We start from the raw sequence: 18,535 nt of genomic DNA, 5'->3' as shown, positions 1-18,535 counted from the left end.
GAAAACTGTCTACAACACGCCCCTCAGGCTTTCTGAATTTTTGACTATATGAATGAGTAAAATTAAACAAAGAAGGGGAAGTTAGGGTTGCCAGGTAAATTACAGGAAGCCCAGTTAACCCTGCATGAGACACTCGTACTAAAACCTCCCTCATTCATCTGGAACGCGACTCAGACTGGGCGTCCGTGGTTGTACCTGCTGAGGGGTGGGTTTTGGGGCCATGCCTACCACCGCCTTGGGCTCAAGGGCTCTGCTTCATTCATTCACCTGCTGTCTGGGCCCCAGCTCCATACCAGGTGCTGTTCGAGGACTGGGGGCTGCAGCGCAGAGCAGAGGGACCCCCGCCCAAGCCTGCCCACATGGAGCTCACACTGACAATAAACAATAAAAAGGATAAACAGGAGCACCTGGGACAGAGGGAAGAGGGCTCTGGGCAGAGGGAGCAGCAGTGACCTGGGTCCTGCCATGGAAAGAGCCTGGCATGGAGGGACGGGAGGCTGGCACAGGGCGGGGGAGGAAGTGCTGCGGTCCGAGTGGGCGGGGCCCGGCGGGTGGGCGGGGCTCTGGAAGTGGGGGGGCGTGGAAGTGGGGGTCGTGGGAGTGGGCGGGGCCCAGAGCGGCAGGGTGAGGGGCTGGGTGAGGGGTCGGGTGAGGGGCCGGGAGCAGCCCCAGGATACCCAGGCGGGGTTCCCCCACCGAGGGTGCCCTGGGAACGCTGGCAGGATGAAGCCGAGGGGGTGAGGAGAAGTTCAGAGACTGGCCCTCAGCCCCCCTGGAGACTGGCAGCCAGGTCAGCCCTGAGGACAGCCAAGGCCAGAGTGAGAGGGAGCCGAGAGAGCCGGCCCGGCCGACATTCTTGAGCGAGCACCAAGGATGACTCACCGAGGGCGGCCAGACGAGCGGGCCTCCCGCGGGCGGGAAAGAATGGCCCTTGCAGGCGCGGGTGGGCTGGGGGCAGGACCCGGGCCGGGCGCCTGGAAGGAGCCCCACAGCCCCACACCCTGCCCCGCCACGGGGTCCAGAGAGAAAGAGGGGCCCACAGAGAACAGAGGCACCGGCGGGGCAGGCGGACACGGCGGGGCAGACACACGGAGACTCCTGCCTAGCGGCCCGTTGGCCGACCCCTGCTTCCCCTGACTCCCATCCAAGGCGTGTTTTTAAAATGTGCCTTGAAAATCTGGAAGATTAGTGACAACCTCGTGGAAAACAAACTAATAAATGTCACTAGAGTTCGTTCGAGAACGTTGACCATGCACCCAGCTCATGGTGAAAGTTTCGGTCAGACTGGCTTTTTCTCCTCCTGAGGTAGGCACTGCTGCCATTCCCATTTCACAGAAAAGAACACTGAGGCCCAGAGAAGATGTCACCTGGGGCCTAAAACATACCTGGTGACGGGACGCTCACTCTTCCCGCCTCTCTCTCTGAGGGCACCATTCCCCAGGTGCGGACCCTGGCTCCTGCGTGGTACCCACCCCCATGCTGCCGCAGCGGAGTCTCGTACCCGGGGGTCGATGACCAGGTAGGTGCGGATGTTCATCTCTTTGAGGTAAGGGTCCCGCTGCTGCCCGTGCCCGTCCTCCACCTCATACGCCTTGTCCAGGTGCTTCAGCGTCGCCTCTGTGATGTGCACCCGGCTGGGGGAGACCAGAGTCACACAGCAGCAGTGCCCCCAGAGAGGGTGGGAGGACCCGCCCGGGGGTGCACAGCAGGGCCGAGCAGACCGGAGCCCAGGCGAGCGCCCCCCACTTCAGGGCCACGGACTCCCTGTCTGAGCCCATGCTGACCCCCCACCACGGCAGCCCACAGTCAGCCCCGTGACCTCTGACCCGCCCGCCGGCAGCAGAGCCTCACCCAGGGACTCCGGCCGCCTCCATCCTGTTGGCCAGGGACACATCGTGGGACCACACGTCGTACTGCCACTTGCGCAGCCCGATGACGCCGCACAGCACGTTCCCCGAGTGGATGCCCACGCGCATGCTGATGTCCACGCCTGTGGCCTCCCGCACCTGCCTGGGGCAGAGGCCAGCCACCCCACCTCAGCCAGGGCTCCCAAGGGGCCCTAAGCCCTAGGACAGGCTCCAGGTCCTTGTACAGGGTATGAGGAGCATGTGGGGACAGGGCAGGCCCAGCTCACAGGAGACAAGTTTCTCAGCCTGAAGGGCTGCCTCCTCCCATCCCCAGGAGTGTGCAAATGGATGTGGTCACCCTCAAGTTCAAGGCTACTAAAAAGAGGAAGAATTCCAATTGTCACCGGTCACCATGGTTTGTGGGGAAGGCCTTAAGAGTCTATCACTGGGTGTTCCCCTGCCCGGCAGCCCCAGCTGGGGTCTGCAGAAGGAGCCAGGCACCTCCCAAACCCAGCAGAAACAAAGAACATGGGGACAGCCTTGGGGGGCCTTACACACCCCCACCTCTAGGAAATGGGAGCACTGAGGATTGAAGGAGTACTCAGTACAAGGTGCCCCAACTTAGGCTTCCCTGGGGCACAAGGCACCCCCAACAGGAAAGGGCCCTCTGGGGTCCCTCTGACAAGTAGGAGAGGGTCCAGGGAGCAGCCAGTGCCATGTGCCCCCTAAAGGGCTGGAGAGACGGACCAAGCCTGCTGGGGTCAGAGCCAGAGGGAGCAGAGGCCCCCGCACAACATCCACATTCTCCAGGGAGGGAAGTGACCCCCGAGAGCGCAGCGCCAGCCTGAGATAACTCAGGCGGTGATGCAGAGCCAGACTGTGACCTGGACCCCTGACTCCCGGGCGGCGATTTGTCTGGTAAGTTTTCAGGAGGAAGACAAGCTGGAGCTGGGTTTGCACAGGAGCTGTGCACTTGCCAGGCAGTGCAGCCACACCCTGCTCTGTCCTGAACACTGGCTGGGGTGGCCAGGCCCGCCTGGCCCTCCACCACCCGCCTGACCACAGACCACAGCTGCCCTGGGCTCCAGGGAACCTCATGGGGAGCTAAATGTTGGTGGAAAGGAGCCGTGAGATGCTGGGGGTCTCCCTGCAGCTAAGGGCTAGTTCCCCAACTCCCAGTGTCTTCACAGGGGGAGCAGGAAGCAGATGGAGGCCTGGAGTCAGACCCTATGTTAACCAGCTCCTCTGCCACTGCAAAGGCTCAGTCTCCAAAGAAACAGAGTCCCCTGCCCGTCCTCAGGATGACCCTGAGCTCTGAGCTCCGGAGGCTCTCTGCTACTCGGAGTCCCAGTGGGGCCCAGAGGGAGGGATGTAAACACACTGCTGAGTGGTCCAGGTAAGCCTTCTGCACCCTTTCAGCCTCAACTTCTCATCTGGAAAGTGGGGACAATGTGTTCCCCACCATGCCTTGGGGAGCAGGAAGGGTCCGTCGTGGGGACAAGCCCCCGGGCCCTGGACCTGCCTGTGTTACCTACTTGATGGCCTCACACATGTCCAGCCCCATCTTCACACAGTTACGGGCGTGGTTGGGCAGGGACACAGGCAAGCCGGACACGCAGTAGTAGCAGTCGCCCAGGATCTTAATCCGCATGCACTCGTTGGCCTGCAAGTCAAGGGAGAGGCCTGGTCCACAGATGGCCCAAGGGCCAGGGAGCAGGCCTGTCAGCCACCTCCCCACACCCTCCAGAGTCAGCCAGGCTCTTTTCCGGCCAGAGGCTTTTTCCCCTGGGGCACCAAACACCAGCAGCTGCTTCTGGGCCTGGCAAAAGGACTGGGGACACAGGAGCTCTGTAGGAGGAACCCTAAGCAGGTGTCAAGGATGAAACCAAGTGTTATGAAGGGCGGCCACCTGAGTGCCTCTAGGGAGCCACTACCTTTGGTTTCATTCACCCATGCACTGAGCTTCTACTGAGACCCCTGCCCTGCCCCAGACACTGGGACCCAGCAGTGAGCAAAACAGAAAACAACCCTGCGGCCAGAGGCAGGGCTGGACACTAAACTAGATAAATAAAATCGATAGACACCCATGATGATAAGTGCTATGGAGAAAAACGAGGGGGGAAAAATGAGGAATGAGAAGGAAGAAGAAGCTTCCTGAGGCCAGAGAAGGCCTCCCAGTGAAAGTAATTTCGAGAAAAGTCCTAAAGGAGCCAATGGAGCAAGCCCTGTAGGGAGCTGGAGGAAGAGCATCCCCGGCAGAGGGAAGCAGACTGTGCAAAGGCCCTGAGGCCATGAAGCTGTTGGAGACACAGCACAGCAGTCTGTGCAGATGAAGTGGGGGAGTGAAAACAGAGAGGCAATAGGAGCCATAAGCTTCAGGGTCAGTCAGTCAGGTCAGTTCAGTTGCTCAGTTGTGTTTGACTCTTTGCAACCCCATGAATTGCAGCACGCCAGGCCTCCCTGTCCATCACCAACTCCTGGAGTTCACTCAAACTCACGTCCATCGAGTCGGTGATGCCGTCTAGCCATCTCATCCTTTGTCATCCCCTTCTCCTCCTGCCCCTAATCCCTCCCAGCATCAGTCTTTTCCAATGAGTCAACTCTTCGCATGAGGTGGCCAAAGTACTGGCGTTTCAGCTTTAGCATCATTCCCTCCAATGAACACCCAGGGCTGATCTCCTTTAGAATGGACTGGTTGGATCTCCTTGCAGTCCAAGGGACTCTCAAGAGTCTTCTCCAACACCACAGTTCAGAAGCATCAATTCTTCCGCACTCAGCTTTCTTCATAGGTGTCAAAAGTAACCAAGGAGACAGCTAAGCTGCCAGGGACACAGGGTTTGGGGAGTGGGCAGAGAGCAGAGAGCAAAGATGGCCGTGGGGAGAGAAGGTGGAGTCATGGAGGAGAATGTTCTTGGAGGGGAAGGGGAGGCCAGGCAGGCTGTCTGAGGTCCCATCCGAGGTGACGCTACAGCCACTTGACCCCCATAAGCCCTGGGTAAAGGGGGCCACACACACCAAGGCCTGGGGGTGGGGGCTGGGAGAACAGGAAGGAGCTGCCCCCTGGGCTGCATGCTCCACGCTGCACCCCCACTGCATGCTTTATTTACAGAGACCCCACCAGGAAGCCCTGCCCTGGCTCCCTCCTGCAGGGTCCCAAAGAGCTGGTTCCCAGAACCAGGATACCCTCTGTCTCCAGACCCAGTGCCCCCTCCCTGGCACGCCCCCAAGGGGTACCCTGGGGGTACCCTCCCCTGGGGTACCCTACCTGCCATGCCTTTATGAGCAGTCCCAAGCCCGCCCTCCAAGGACCCTTCTGCGTGTGCCTGCTGCTTCCCACTGGGCCGCCCAGTCTGGCACACGCTGAGCTCTGCACAGCCTAAGCAGCCAGGTGAGGACACTGCTTTCCTAGAAAGCAGAAGCTTGTCAAGGGCTGGGACACCCGGGCACCGGCTCAGGGCGCAGCCACCCTTATCTCCTCCAAGGCCAGGTGCAGGATCCCAGTCTGGATCCAACTCTACTGTCAGGAGGCCACACTCCCCCGGCTGCTCCTCCCACTGCCTCTGACATTTAGCACTGGAGGAGCTGGGTCAGTGCGCTGGGGGCGGAAGTGGCTGAGCCCAGAGGCAACGCAGAAACCCCTGGGAGCAGGCCCTGTCTCTCGCCAGGAGGTTACCGTTCTGGGATCTGGTGGCTTGGGGACAAGAGGCTGGAGCCAGCCCTGCCTGCTGCATTTGCCCAGGGACTGGACGCTCTGGCCTGAAGACTGGCCCCTGCCACGGCCTCCCTCTTCTCATCTGTACAGTGGGGCTCCCTCATGGGCCTGCCACGGAGGGCAGACTGTGCCCAAGAAGCCAAGGGCAAGGCCTTGGCTTTCTGGCAGGGAAAGAGCCAGCTATGGCCTCCAACCTCTGGGAAACCCCACCTGCTGGTTCAGGGAAAATCATGAAAGAAGGAAGCTCCTGAAGAAAGGCTTCCAGCTAGACAGGACCTCAGAGTCATTCATTCAACAGGACCCAGGGAAACAGTTCTCCAGAGCACCCCTGGCCAGTGGTGTCCAACTGTAGCTTGATTACCTCCTGTGATGGGAAGCTCATCCTCCGAGATGGAACCCGCTGCCCACTCCTGGTGAGGCAGTCTCTCCCAAGAATGAGCAGCTCTTCCTAGTGTGGGGCCAGAACTTGCCTCCCATCAAACTCTAAACCACTGATTCTCTGCCCATGGAGTCACCCAGGAGGCTCTTAAAAACTCCCAAGGGTGTGGGCATGGGTATTGGTGTTTCATTTAAACTTTCCAGGTGATTCAAACAAGTGGCCAGAATGGAGAGCCACTGCCCTAAATCTTACACTTGAGTCTCTACTCAGTGGCCACCACTTCCAGGAAGCCTTCCTGACCACCTGAGGCTGGGCGAGGCACTCCCCAGTCCCACCCTCTGTGCCCCTCTTCCAACCAGGCAACATGCAGACTGGGAGCTACTTGAGGGCAGCCTGAGGCCCCATGTGAGCCCAGGGCTGACCCTCAGCTGATCTTAGACCATGTGCTAAATTAATGAAGAACTGAGGCTCCTTCACAACCCCTCTTGCCCAGACACACACACCGGGAGCTGTGTGTGTGAAGACAAAACAGTGAGGTCCCGGCTCAGCCCTGTTCAGTCTTCAGACCCCTCCTGCCTTGTCTATATCCTGGAGACTCCCCTTGCCCAACACTCTCCAGGTTTGGCACCTGCTAAGGGTCCTCAGGGGTCCTCCAGTCAAGGCCCACTCCTCACCTCAGTTGTCAAGTCCCTGCATGTCTGACCCTGTGACCATGAGCCCCCATGAACACACTCTGTCCCACTGACACGGAGCCGCTTTCCACATGTGGGCACACAGAGCTCTCTTTCTACTCTAGGCTTTTGCACATTTGGTTCCCTCTGCCCATAACACTGTTCCCCTTCCTCTTAGACTTTAATGTGCAGGCTCTTCACCCGGAATACTGTCAAAAGGCAGATTCTGGGTAAGGCCTGGCATTCCCCAGTGAGGCTCCCAAGTGTGGCAGAGGCTACCAACCTCGTGTAGTGAGAACAGAGCCACCTGCCCCCCAGGCAGCCTTCCTCTGAGCTCAGGAAGCCCAGTGCCTTCCCCAGCATGCACTGACACACTCTGGACAGGGTCCTGGCTCAGCCTCCACTCCAACCGTGGGGAAGCATTTGCTGACTGGATGCTGAAATTCAACCCAGGCCTCCCTGTGTCTGTCTCCAAACAGCACTGGACACAGGACACCCCGTAGGTGCAGCAGGAGGTGTTCCTGACTTTGCTACTGGAAGAACGGAAGCAGCACGCTCACCTTGGCGATCTGGTCAAACTTGCCGAAGAGCTCATTCAGCACCACCACCAGCTCTTTGGGGGAGCAGTCACTGGCCAGTCGCGTGAAGCCCACGATGTCAGCGTAGAGGATGCTGGGGGTGGGGTGGGAGAAGGGTCAGGACCAAAACCCCCGAATATCTGCCAGCCCTGCACTCAGTCACCCCTGCAAGCCCTCCACCTCCACAGGGATGGGAGAGAAGCTCCTGCTCATAAAGACAAATTAAAGTTCCAGAAGCTTTACACCAGAGCCAAATGGAGCAAGCCCCAGTCTGCAAGGCCCTCTGGAACCCCTGGCCCCTTTAGAGCCCTTACCATAGATGACTCAACTATACTCTCATGGGTGGATTCTTGGGCCCCTGGGAACTTCTCAACCTCCCCACACCTGATTTCACCAGATGTCGGAACTAAAGCCTTGGTAAGATGCAACAACTCTTGAGAGTCCCTTGGAGAGCAAGGAGATTAAACTAGTCAGTCCTAAAGGAAATCGACACTAAATAGTCATTGGAAGGACTGATGCTGAAGCTGAAGCTTCAGTACTTTGGTCACCTGATGCAAAGAGCTGACTCATTGGAAAAGACCCTGATGCTGGGAAAGACTGAGGGCAGGAGGAGAAGGGGATGACAGAGGATGAGATGGTTGGACGGCATTGCTGACTCAATGGACGTGAGTTTGAACAAGCTCCGGAAGATAGTGAAGGACAGGTAAGCCTGGAGTACTGCAGTCCATGGAGTCTCAAAGAGTCAGACACGACTGAGCGACTGAACAACAACAAAGAAGTGGCTGGATGCTCCCTCCAGGCGAGCTCCACACCCAGTGCCCTCACACCTCTCATCTTCACACTGCCCCTGTAGAACCCCCATTCTGCGGATGAGCAAACTGAGGCCCAGGGAGGTGCAGATGCGCTGGGAAGCCAGAGCTGCATTTGGCACCAGATCTCCCGGCTCCCGAGACTGTGGTTCTGGACCATCTGCAGCCCAGACAGCAGCCATGGGCAGCCTCAGGGGTAAGGCTGAGCTACAGGCAGAGGGCCGGAGCGGAGCTCACGGCACCCGCATCTACACTTCACTCAGGGCAGCGCCATCGAGTAAGATTCTGCAGGCCCTTCAAGTCTGTCAAAATCAGTGTCACGACTGGGGGGCCACTAAGTCACCTGGGGCGGGGGGGGACTTCGCCTCCTTTTGGGGGGATCCTGTGCCCTGTGGAGAATCACCTGCAAATGACCCTTTCCTTCCCTGCAGTCACGACCGTGCACAGTTTGACCATTTTAGCAGGAAGAGGATTTCCTCCAGTACTCATGTAATCCAACCTCACTCTCTGGGGGAGCAAGCAGGGAGACTGAGGTCTGGGGCCTGGATTTACCTCTCCCCAGTCTGGGGGAGTCTCCTGGGCCCCCAGGTAGGAGGGTAGGGGGCTTCCCAGGAGACACTGGGGCACACGGGGCCGCTGGCCACCCACCTGACATTCTGGTGCCTCTTGACGTAGAGGTTGTGGAAGTTGTTGTCGGGCAGGTAACGGCGGTCCCCGCGCTCCTTGAGCCGCTCGATGATGGCCAGCTTCATGCCCATGGAGATGTGGGCAGGCAGCACAGACAGCAGCAGGTTCTCCTGGCATGCGGGCATGGGCGGGGCGGCGTCAGGCCCCCGTCCTCTCCGCACCCTGTGCTCCCCCCCAGCAGCTGGTGCACGTCCTGCACCAACCCGCGGGCACACACCTCCCGTGGCCCAGCAGCCCCCCAGGGGATGCCGGCACAGGTGTCCGGTCAGGCGCCCTGTGTACACACTTATCATCAGAGAAAGGACACAGGGCATGGGGCCTGGGAGATGGCAGGGGGACGAGGGGCGGCGGCTCCAGGGGGCGGCGGGTCCCCACCTGCTGGCGCTTCTCGATGCGCAGCTTACGCCGAATCTGGATGCACTTCACTGTGTAGGTGAAGAGGTCGTGGGAGGCGTCCTGCATGTGGTGCTTGTGGAAGGCGCCTGTGAGGTTCCCGCACACGAAGACCACCGCAGTGGCCAGCAGCTGCAGGTGGGCCACAGCAGGCTCAGCATCAGGCCTGGCCCATGCCCCCAGGACACCGGTCCCCTTGGCGGGCTGGTGCTGGTACCCTCTCCCCAGTCCCTGGCCTCCAAGGGGGTGCAGGCAGGGAAACTGAGGAAGTGAGTCGCTGTGACCGCAGGACGGGACTCAAGCCTGTGTCTGCATCCTCCAGGCACCCCCTAGCATGGAGGGCTTAGGACCCAGAGCGGCTAAAACCGAGGCAGGAGCATGTCTCCTCACAGAGCCCAGTGGGGCACCAAGGACAGCCATGGAAGGCACGGCGCCTGGTTGGCTGCCCAGAGCTCTGGCCCTCGCCTCCCAGACCAAACACACAACTGACCATCCACACTGACCGTTCATAATCCCTCAACATGAAGGCAGGACAGGGTGTTGAACCTGTCCAGTGGGGCTCCAACACGAGCAGGGGAAACCTCTGAACAGGGTCTCACCCAGCAGAGTGCACTGGACCCAGGAAGGACCCCGAAGGTCAGGGCTGGAGGGAGAGGCTGAACCCTGGGGTACCCCAGGCCGGCAAAGCAAAGACTGCAGGGCGGGGCACCTGCCAACTGGGATAAAGCCTGGCCTGGAGTCCACCTGTCAGCCAACCTCTGTCTCCAAGGCCTCCAACTCGCCCACACCAGCCTCAGCTGCCCTCAGCCCGAAGCACAGCTCCCCCCGGGGCTTAGCCGGCCCCGCGCCCCTCACCTTCAGCCCCACAGGGCTGGTGAAGTCTTCCTGGTGCATTGCGAGCACCAGGAGGTGGGAGATGCTGGAGACGAGTCCGGCCGTGACGGCGCCCCACATGCTGAAGGGCAGCAGCGTGTACACCACGAAGACCACGAACAGGAAGAAGGGCACCTGCACACAGCATGTCATGACGTGGCTGCCCCGCCACCCCTGCCCAGCTGCGCCCGGCTAGTGGGGCCCCAGAAGCCTGAACGCTGAGTCATCAGCGGCCCATCCAGGACCCTGGTGCCCTCTGCTCTCAGGCTGGCCCCTTCCCCCACCTTGTGTGGTGAGAAGCAGCAGCAGACACATGCGAGAACAGGAAAAAGTCAAAAATCTACCCAGCCAGCATCATGTCCTACAAGCTGATTCAGGGTCTGGGGCCAAGGCTGAACCTACCCAGCCTGAGCCTCCACTGCGCTTGGGGGCCAGGGAGCCCTTGCCTGGTGCCGGCTGCCCCCAGCTCTTCCTCTGAAAAAATGGTAACCACTGGAAGGCTGGGCAGGGTCCGTTCACCTGCCCCATCCAGCGGTGCGGGCCCACCCACCCCATCCACTCTCAGAGCTGGCCTGCCTGCTTGCACCCTTCGGGGAGCACTGCCCATCCCCACGCTTTCATGCATGGCTTCCATGACCCCAGCCCCGATGGTCAGATTGGGGCCAACCCCTGATGACAATGACCATCCAAGCTAGGCACATGACCCAGGCCAGCCAGTGTGACTCAAGCTGGCTGAGAAAGGGCTCCTTCTTTCAGCCGGCCGGGGCAGGCTGGTGGACAGCAGCCTGGAGGCGCTGCAGCCATCTGTGTGCTGAGCTGGGGATGGCCTGACAGGAAAGCAGAGCTGGAAGGAAACAGGATCTGGCCAGCCTGCTGAAACCCCAGACTGACCCCGGGCCTTTCCTGCCACCTGAGCCAGTTCGGGCCTCTTTGCCTCTTTGATTGGGGATGTATCATTTCCAGAAATGCCATGGCTAGACATTCAGGTGGACCCTCCTCCCATCTCACCCCCACTTCATCAGTGCAAAGCGGAGAGAACAAGACCAGCCCAGGGCCCATTCTCAGTCACAGAACCACAGCCCAGAAAGAGGGGAGGGCCTGTGGCCGGTACACACAATACTGATCAGCCTCCAAGACGGACCTGAGGCCCAGGGAGTGCAGGAGCTGCCGAGCGCACCCAACCCCCATGGGCACCAGGGTCCCCCACCCTCTCACCTGCCCCAAGACACAGGTGTCCTTCCTCGGCGAGTCGAAATCAAACACCAACACGTAGCCCAGCGTCACAAGGCAGGCCCAGATGAGCAGCGCGGAAATCCTGAGCCCCCGCCGGTCGAGGCACTCAACGTACACCAGAGCGTAGAGGAGCACAAACACGGCGAACGTGAAGAACGCCGTCCCCAGGACGGCCCGGTGTCTGGAGGGGTCCTGGGTGGGGCAGACACGCACAGAAATGCCACAGCTATCCAGCAGGGTGTCACTTCCTCCAGGAAAGGTCACCAGCAGCTCCCTCCTCGTGGGCGGTGCCCTTCCTCCCTCTACACATCAGGCTCTGTGTCCCCTCAGGCTTGGCACCCTTGCCTCGGCTGGGGCTGCCTGTACCACCACCTTTCCCCAGTTGCCCTAAGCACCCTCCCCGGCCCGGCCCTGGGATGGTCTCACTCCCCACTCCCTTCCCCACAGCGACCCTCGCAGGGGCCCCAGGGCCTCTGTGCACACCTGCAGGTCACAGGTATAAGCACACAGAAGCAAAGCTGAGGACAGCCTCGGGGGGAGGGGCCACCGCTCCTAACTCTTAAAAGAGGAAAGGCTCTTTAGGGGGAAATGGTGACCAGGGGCATCCGAGACAGGGGAGGTGTGAAGGAGAGGCGCAGACGTGCACCCTGCGGGGAGGAGGGTAACAGGGCAGACCATGCACAGCGGGCCGGCACCTGGTTCCCCCAGGGGCCCCTAAGCAAGATGAGCACAGAGACTGATCTGGGGGCAGGCCCACAGCGGTACTCCGTAACCAGCTGCCAAGTGACCAAACGTCCCTGAGTTTACAGGCACAGAGACACAGACAGCACTGATGGAGCACCTACTGGGCGCTGGCCACCTTACCTTATTCAGACTGCTCTGTTAATACCCTGTAGTCTTTGATGTTTTCTCCTAGAACCTTACTGTCCTATACAGCAACCACTAGTCATTTGTGGCTATTCAAAATTAAATTTCCACTAATTTAAAAGTAAATAAAAAAAAAAGTAAATTTAAGGGACCTCCCTGGTTGTCCAGTGGCTAAGACTCTGCACTTCCACTGCAGGGAGTGCAGGTTCAATCCCTGGTTGGGGCACTAAGATCCCACATGCCACAACCAAAGCACAAAAATAAATAAAAATGAAACAAAATAGAAAATTCAGTTATTTAGACATATTAGCCCTATTTCAAGTGCTTAACAGCCACACACAGGTCATGGCTGTGGTGTCCACCTGGACAGTTGTGCTGAGAAGGACTCTGAGACCATGGCCAGGCTCCCTGAGCACAAGTGCTGGGATTGATTCATGAGGTCTGCCTTGGTACCAGAAGTGGGAGCAGGGACACACTGGCCCTCCCTGACCTAGACCTTCAGCAGAATCAAAGTCCACTGTGGAGAAAAGTGATGGCCATTTATTTGCTCAAATTAATGTACCATCTAAAACCACCCCAGACCTAAAAATTTTTAAAAATGTGTCTTCCTCCAGCCTAAATCACTGCATATGATGATTGCAGCCATGAAATTAAAAGATACTTACTCCTTGGAAGGAAAGTTATGACCAGCCTAGACAGCATATTAAAAAGCAGAGACATTACTTTGTCTAGTCATCTAGTCAAGGCTATGGTTTTTCCAGTAGTCATGTATGGATCTGAGAGTTGGACTATAAAGAAATCTGAGTGCCAAAGAATTGATGCTTTTGAACTGTGGTGTTGCAGAAGACTCTTGAGAGCCCCTTGGACTGCAAGGAGATCCAATCAGTCCATCCTAAAGGAGATCAGTCCTGGGTGTTCATTGGAAGGACTGACGTTGAAGCTGAAACTCCAGTACTTTGGCCACCTGATATGGCTGACTCATTTGACTCATTTAATTTGGCTGACTCATTTGAAAAGACCCTGATACTGGGAAAGATTGAGAGCGGGAGGAGAAGGGGACGACAGAGGATGAGATGGTTGGATGGCATCATCGACTCAATGGACATGGGTTTGGGTAAACTCCAGAAGCTGGTGATGGACAGGGAGGCCTGGTGGGCTGCAGTTCATGGGGTCACAAAGAGTTGGACATGACTGAGTGACTGAACTGAACTGAACCCAGCCTAAATATGCTCCATAACACTTTACAGATGCAGAAACTCAGGCTTAAAGAAGATAATGACATGCCCAAGGCCTCACAAGTACAGAGCATCAGAGCTGAGACCTGGACCCCAGGGAAGCCCCAGCAGCCACGGGCTGCCCCCACTCACCCCGTAGCTGAAGGTGATGACGATGAGCGTGGTGCAGGCAGCGATGGCCACCAACAGGAGCATGAGCAGGAGTGGCCCGTGCTGGCTGGTGAGGCGGTACTTCTCGTAGAGCGCATCCTGGTCGGGGCCCTCCTCGCCCTCGTTGAGGAAGTAGCGCCCCTTGGCTGGCATCCTCCACCTTGGCACACCCAGTGGTCCACGCAGGAAACCCCACGGCCTGGGGAGCATTTGTCTGCCAACACCCACGGCTGCACACCTAGGCCTCTGGCCTCTCCCAGCCTGGCAGGTGGGGCTGGGAAGGTACCCCCTTGGCTGGCAGCTCCATGGGTACACAGGGCCCGCACTGCTCCTGCTGCCAAGCCTGGCTACTGCACGGCCAGCATCCGCCTCTGCATTCAGGTCCAAGTGAATGGCCACTCAGGGTCCTCAGCTCTGCAGAGACACAAGAAGACCGAGATTTGACCTGGACTGGGAAGGCTGGGCATCGGGGGAGAGCGAGGTCAGGACTCACACCCAGGTGTGACTACCAACCTTAGCCCAAACCTAACTTTCAGGTCTTGTTTAAAGCCTGGCCCACCCCAAGGTCATAAAGCTAGTTTCCTGTATTTCTTAAAACTGCGCTGTCCAACACAGTAGCCACTAGCCACACATCACTGTCAAAAATTAAATTTAAGTTGATTAAAAGTGAAATTAGGACTTCCGTGGTGATCCACTGGTAAAGAATCCACCTGCCAATGCAGGGGACTCAGGTTCAGTCCTTGGTCTGGGAAGTTTCCATGCGCCATGGAGCAGCCAAGCCCATGAACCACAACCACTGAGCCTGTGCTCTGTGGCCCTGGAGTCACAGCTGCTGAGCCCAGGCACCGCAGCTACTGAGCCTGTGCTCTGGAGCCCTGGAGACACAACTGCTGAGCCCAGGCACCGCAGCCACTGAGCCTGTGCTCTACAGCCCGGGAGACACAACTGCTGAGCCCACACTGAGCCTGTGCTCTGGAGCCCTGGAATCACAACTGCTGAGCCCAGGCACCGCAGCCACTGAGCCTGTGCTCTACAGCCCGGGAGACACAACTGCTGAGCCCACACTGAGCCTGTGCTCTGGAGCCCTAGAGACACAACTGCTGAGCCCAGGCACCGCAGCCACTGAGCCTGTGCTCTGGAGCCCTGGAGACACAACTGCTGAGCCCAGGCACCGCAGCCACTGAGCCTGTGCTCTGGAGCCCTGGAGACACAACTGCTGAGCCCAGGCACCGCAGCCACTGAGCTTGTGCTCTAGAGCCCGGGAGACACAACTGCTGAGCCCGCACTGAGCCTGTGCTCTAGAGCCCGAGAGACACAACTGCTGAGCCCAGGCACTGCAGCTACTGACGTGGTGCATCTAGAGCCCGTGCTCTGCAATGAGAAGCCCACATACTGCAACGAAGAGTAATCCCCTCGCCCCAACTAGAGAAAGCCCACGTGCAGCAACGAAGACCCGATGCAGTGAAAATTAAATAAATTAAAAATTTTTTTAATGAAATGAAAAATTCAGTCCCATATAGAGGCCAACTGGAGAAGGTAAATGGCAACAGGAGGTCGCAATCAGCCAAATCTATGAAGCGGGGTAGTCACAACAGCAGTGGTACCCAGGTGAGATCCCGGAGGATGTGCTAAAACACACATCGCTGGGCTGCAGTCCCAGTGCTGTTTCAGCAGGACTAGATGGGGTCTGAGAAGAAATGGGCATTTCTTACATGTTCCCAGGAGATGTTGAAGCTGCTGGTGCATACTTTGAAAACTACTGATCTACAGGACAAATAGCCCACTATTAACCAGTCAGTGACATAAGAGAAAGTGGGGATGTTACACGATAAAATAAATTTTAAAATCTTACAAAAAACAAAAAAAGGTGTTACTTGCTCAGTCATGTCTGACACTTTGTGACCCCGTGGACCTGCCAGGCTCTTCTGTCCACGGAATTCTCCAGGCAAGAATACTGGAGTGGGTTGCCATTCCCTTTTCCAGGGAATCTTCCCAACCCAGGGATTAAACCTGCTTACCCTGAAGGCAGATTCTTTACTGATTAAGCCACCAAAGAAACCCAAAAGTCTTACAAACCCAATATTATGGACATTATCTAGACCTTGATTTTAAAAACACTCCAACTACAGGGACTCCCCTGGTGGCCCAGGGGCCAAGACTGCACACTCCCAGTGCAGGGGTCCAGGTGTGTTCCCTGGTCAGGGAACAAGATCCCATGTGCTGCAGCTAAAACCTGACACAGCCAAATGAATAAAATTTTTAAAAAATGCGCAACTACAAAAAGTTGTTTTGAAACAAGTGGTGAAATCTAAATGGGAACTGGGACTTCCCTAGTGGTCCAGTGGTTAAGAATCCCCCCGCCAAGGCAGGGGACACGGGTTCGATGCCTAGTCTGGGAATATCCCACATGCCACAGAGCAACTAAGCCCAAGCACCACAACTACTGAGCCTGAGAGCCCTAGAGCCCCTGCTCCACAGCAAGAGGAGCCACTGCGATGAGAAGCCTGCGCACTGCAACTGGAGAGTAGCTTCTGCTCGTCGCAGCTAGAGAGAGCCCATGCAGCAAGGAAGACGCAGCGCCCGAATAAATACATGTGAACTGAAGGTGGGACTAGGCTAGTAAATTACACTTAATTTTTTGAGCATAATAATAGCATGAGAGGAGGGGATGGCAACCCACTCCAATATTCTTGCCTGGAGAATCCCCGTGGACAGAGGAGCCTGGTGGGCTATAGTCCATGGGTCACAAAGAGTCAAACACAACTGAACGACTAAGAACAACAACACAATTGCATGATGATTACATAAACATTTTTAAAGTTAAACAAAAGTCAGTCCCTCAGTCATACCACCGGTTATCACGTAGGCCAGTGCAGATCTGGAGCCCCTCTATCATCCAGAAACTCCTCCTGGAAAGCACTGCTCTCGCAGTTTGACCGCATGTAGGCCTCTGTTCCATCTCACGGAATTTTGGGGTACAGTATGACGGGGGGGGGGGCCAAGCTCCTTTTTCTGAATGGGCATCTGATTACTCCACTGGCCTTAAGTGAAGCCACATTCTTCCCTCAAAAGTGTCAGTGGAGCCACGTTTGTCCTGGGTCAGGTGGCCACACGCGTGAAGTCTGTCTGCAGGATTTCTTCTGCTCCAGCGGTTCTTGTGTGAAGACCTCACTCACTCGGTTACTGGAGCTTTTCAGTGAGTCTTAGACCCGAACACCAGCTTCACTCAGAGCATCCCCCTTGCATTAATATTAAGTTTCCACCTAAGATTGAATTTTTCTAAAAGGACCCTTTGACAAGCTAGCAAGTTCCACTTCGTAGAAAAGAAAACTGAACCTCAGAGAAGAACACAGTGGACCCTTAGTGACACTGAGAGCAGACCCCAGGCTTGCAACGCTCAGCCCAGAGGGCCTCCCTCTTTCTCCAGCACCATTCATGTATTTACTCATTAGTTTATCCCCAAAAGGCTTGCTAATCATGCCTATGGCACACCAGGCCCACTGTATCTCCCGTGTGCCAGGCTGGCTTTCTCTCCCCTAGGGCTCCCAGTCTCCAGGGAGAGAAAGTTACCCAAAAATGTGCAATCCCTAGATGCAGCCATTGGAGCCTGGGGCGGCTGCCACGCTCTCAACAGGAATCTTGGGTCAAGGGAGCAGACCGGGAGTCCAGGCCCCCAACATCATCCTGGCCTGCCTCAGGGACAGGAGCCAGGACAAGGCGGGTGGCAGAGGGCAGGGAGGCAGTCAGACGTGGGAAGGCTCAGGGCAGTCACAAGGGCTGCAGATGGCCACTGGTGGAAGCCGCAAAGGAACGTCAGTCCAGGGACTCCAAAGACAGAACAGCAGGGCACCCAGAATCTCAGCGTCTAAGTGAAGACCCCCAGTGAGCGTCAGCTGCCTTGAGTAACCCAGGGCAACCTTAAATCAGGACCCACCTGAGGCATCATTCCATCTGGGAGCTCCTGTTCCTCAAATCCTGGGTACAAAACAGAAAAACCACATACTTGGAGGCAGAGGAAGGGGCTCTTTACCAGAGGTCCAGGCCCCTGTGTTCCTCCTGGGCCCAGGCAGGTGTCCACAAGCCTTGGCAACCACCTCTTTAACCCAGGCAACCCTGAGGGGGTTGAGCCAGGGCTGCCAAAGTGTTCAAAGTGCCTGAACAAGCTACAAATCTGATTTCTACAAGAAATACCGGTCTTCAAATGTTGATAGCTAATTTTTAAAATTTGAGTGGTATCAATAGCCAAAAGTGACTAAACAACAAAACAACCAAAGCATGGAAACAACCTACATATGTATCAACAGATGAATAAAGAAGACGCTGTACACACACGATGGATACTACTCAGCCACGGAAAAGAATGGAATAACGTCATCTGCAGCAACACAGACGCAACTGGAGATAGAGATGATTACACTGAGTGAAGTCAGACGGAGGAAGACAAATGCCATATGATGTCACTCACATGTGGAATCTAAAATATGACACAAACGAACGTACCTACCAAACAGACTCAGAACACGGAGAACACGCCTGTGGTTGCCCAGGAGGCCGCGGGGGGGGGGGGGGGGGGTGGGTGGGGAGGGGACTGGGAGTTTGGGGTTACTAGATACAAACTATCGTATTTAGAATGAATAAACAACAAGGTCCTACTGGATAGCGCAGGGAGCTGTATCTCCTGGGATAAACCATAATAGAAAAGAATATTTTATAAAAGAATGTCTATATGTGTATAATTGAGTCACTCTGCTGTACAACAGAGGTTGGCTCAACACTGTAAATCAAGTACAGTTCAGTAAAAAAAAATTCTAAAATTCATGTAGCACAGCCCACTCGTTTGCCACCTCTAAATCAACACTCACTAGTCTTTGTTCCAGCAGAGGCATGTTTGAGTACTAACCAGCCCCGTGCCGAAGGAGTCACAAAGCAAGACGAGGGGCCTGCCCTGAGAAGCCCCCTCTCCAGGGCACCTGAAACAGCTTAACACCGCCACACCAGGTGCCTGCACGCACATTCCCACTCTCACCCTCATAACCTGGCAGGCGAAACCGAACCCAGGGAGGTTGAGCGGCTTGCCTAAAATCACACAGCTGGAGCTGGT

General features: G+C 56.8%; 1 protein-coding gene across 9 annotated transcripts in view; it reads right to left on the bottom strand.

The window, feature by feature from the left end:
* ADCY7 (adenylate cyclase 7) overlaps nucleotides 1-18,535 on the bottom strand; it is a 64,443-nt gene that overhangs the window by 15,266 nt on the left and 30,642 nt on the right. For all 9 annotated transcript variants that reach the window (XM_070770540.1, XM_019979298.2, XM_070770543.1 and 6 more), the window contains 9 exons: nucleotides 13,417-13,848; nucleotides 11,165-11,374; nucleotides 9,932-10,084; nucleotides 9,059-9,208; nucleotides 8,645-8,793; nucleotides 7,170-7,281; nucleotides 3,383-3,510; nucleotides 1,852-2,010; nucleotides 1,502-1,634 (listed from right to left, as the gene is read on the bottom strand). In XM_070770540.1, coding sequence (XP_070626641.1) covers nucleotides 1,502-1,634; nucleotides 1,852-2,010; nucleotides 3,383-3,510; nucleotides 7,170-7,281; nucleotides 8,645-8,793; nucleotides 9,059-9,208; nucleotides 9,932-10,084; nucleotides 11,165-11,374; nucleotides 13,417-13,644 — 1,422 coding nt within the window. In that variant the 5' untranslated portion in view covers nucleotides 13,645-13,848. The remainder of the gene's footprint in view (nucleotides 1-1,501; nucleotides 1,635-1,851; nucleotides 2,011-3,382; nucleotides 3,511-7,169; nucleotides 7,282-8,644; nucleotides 8,794-9,058; nucleotides 9,209-9,931; nucleotides 10,085-11,164; nucleotides 11,375-13,416; nucleotides 13,849-18,535) is intronic.

The sequence above is a fragment of the Bos indicus genome, chromosome 18 (genome assembly GCF_029378745.1).
Source record: "Bos indicus isolate NIAB-ARS_2022 breed Sahiwal x Tharparkar chromosome 18, NIAB-ARS_B.indTharparkar_mat_pri_1.0, whole genome shotgun sequence".
Taxonomy (NCBI): Eukaryota; Metazoa; Chordata; class Mammalia; order Artiodactyla; family Bovidae; genus Bos; species Bos indicus.
The sequence above is the reverse complement of the archived record's forward strand: the minus strand, read 5'-3'. Positions and strand labels throughout refer to the sequence as shown.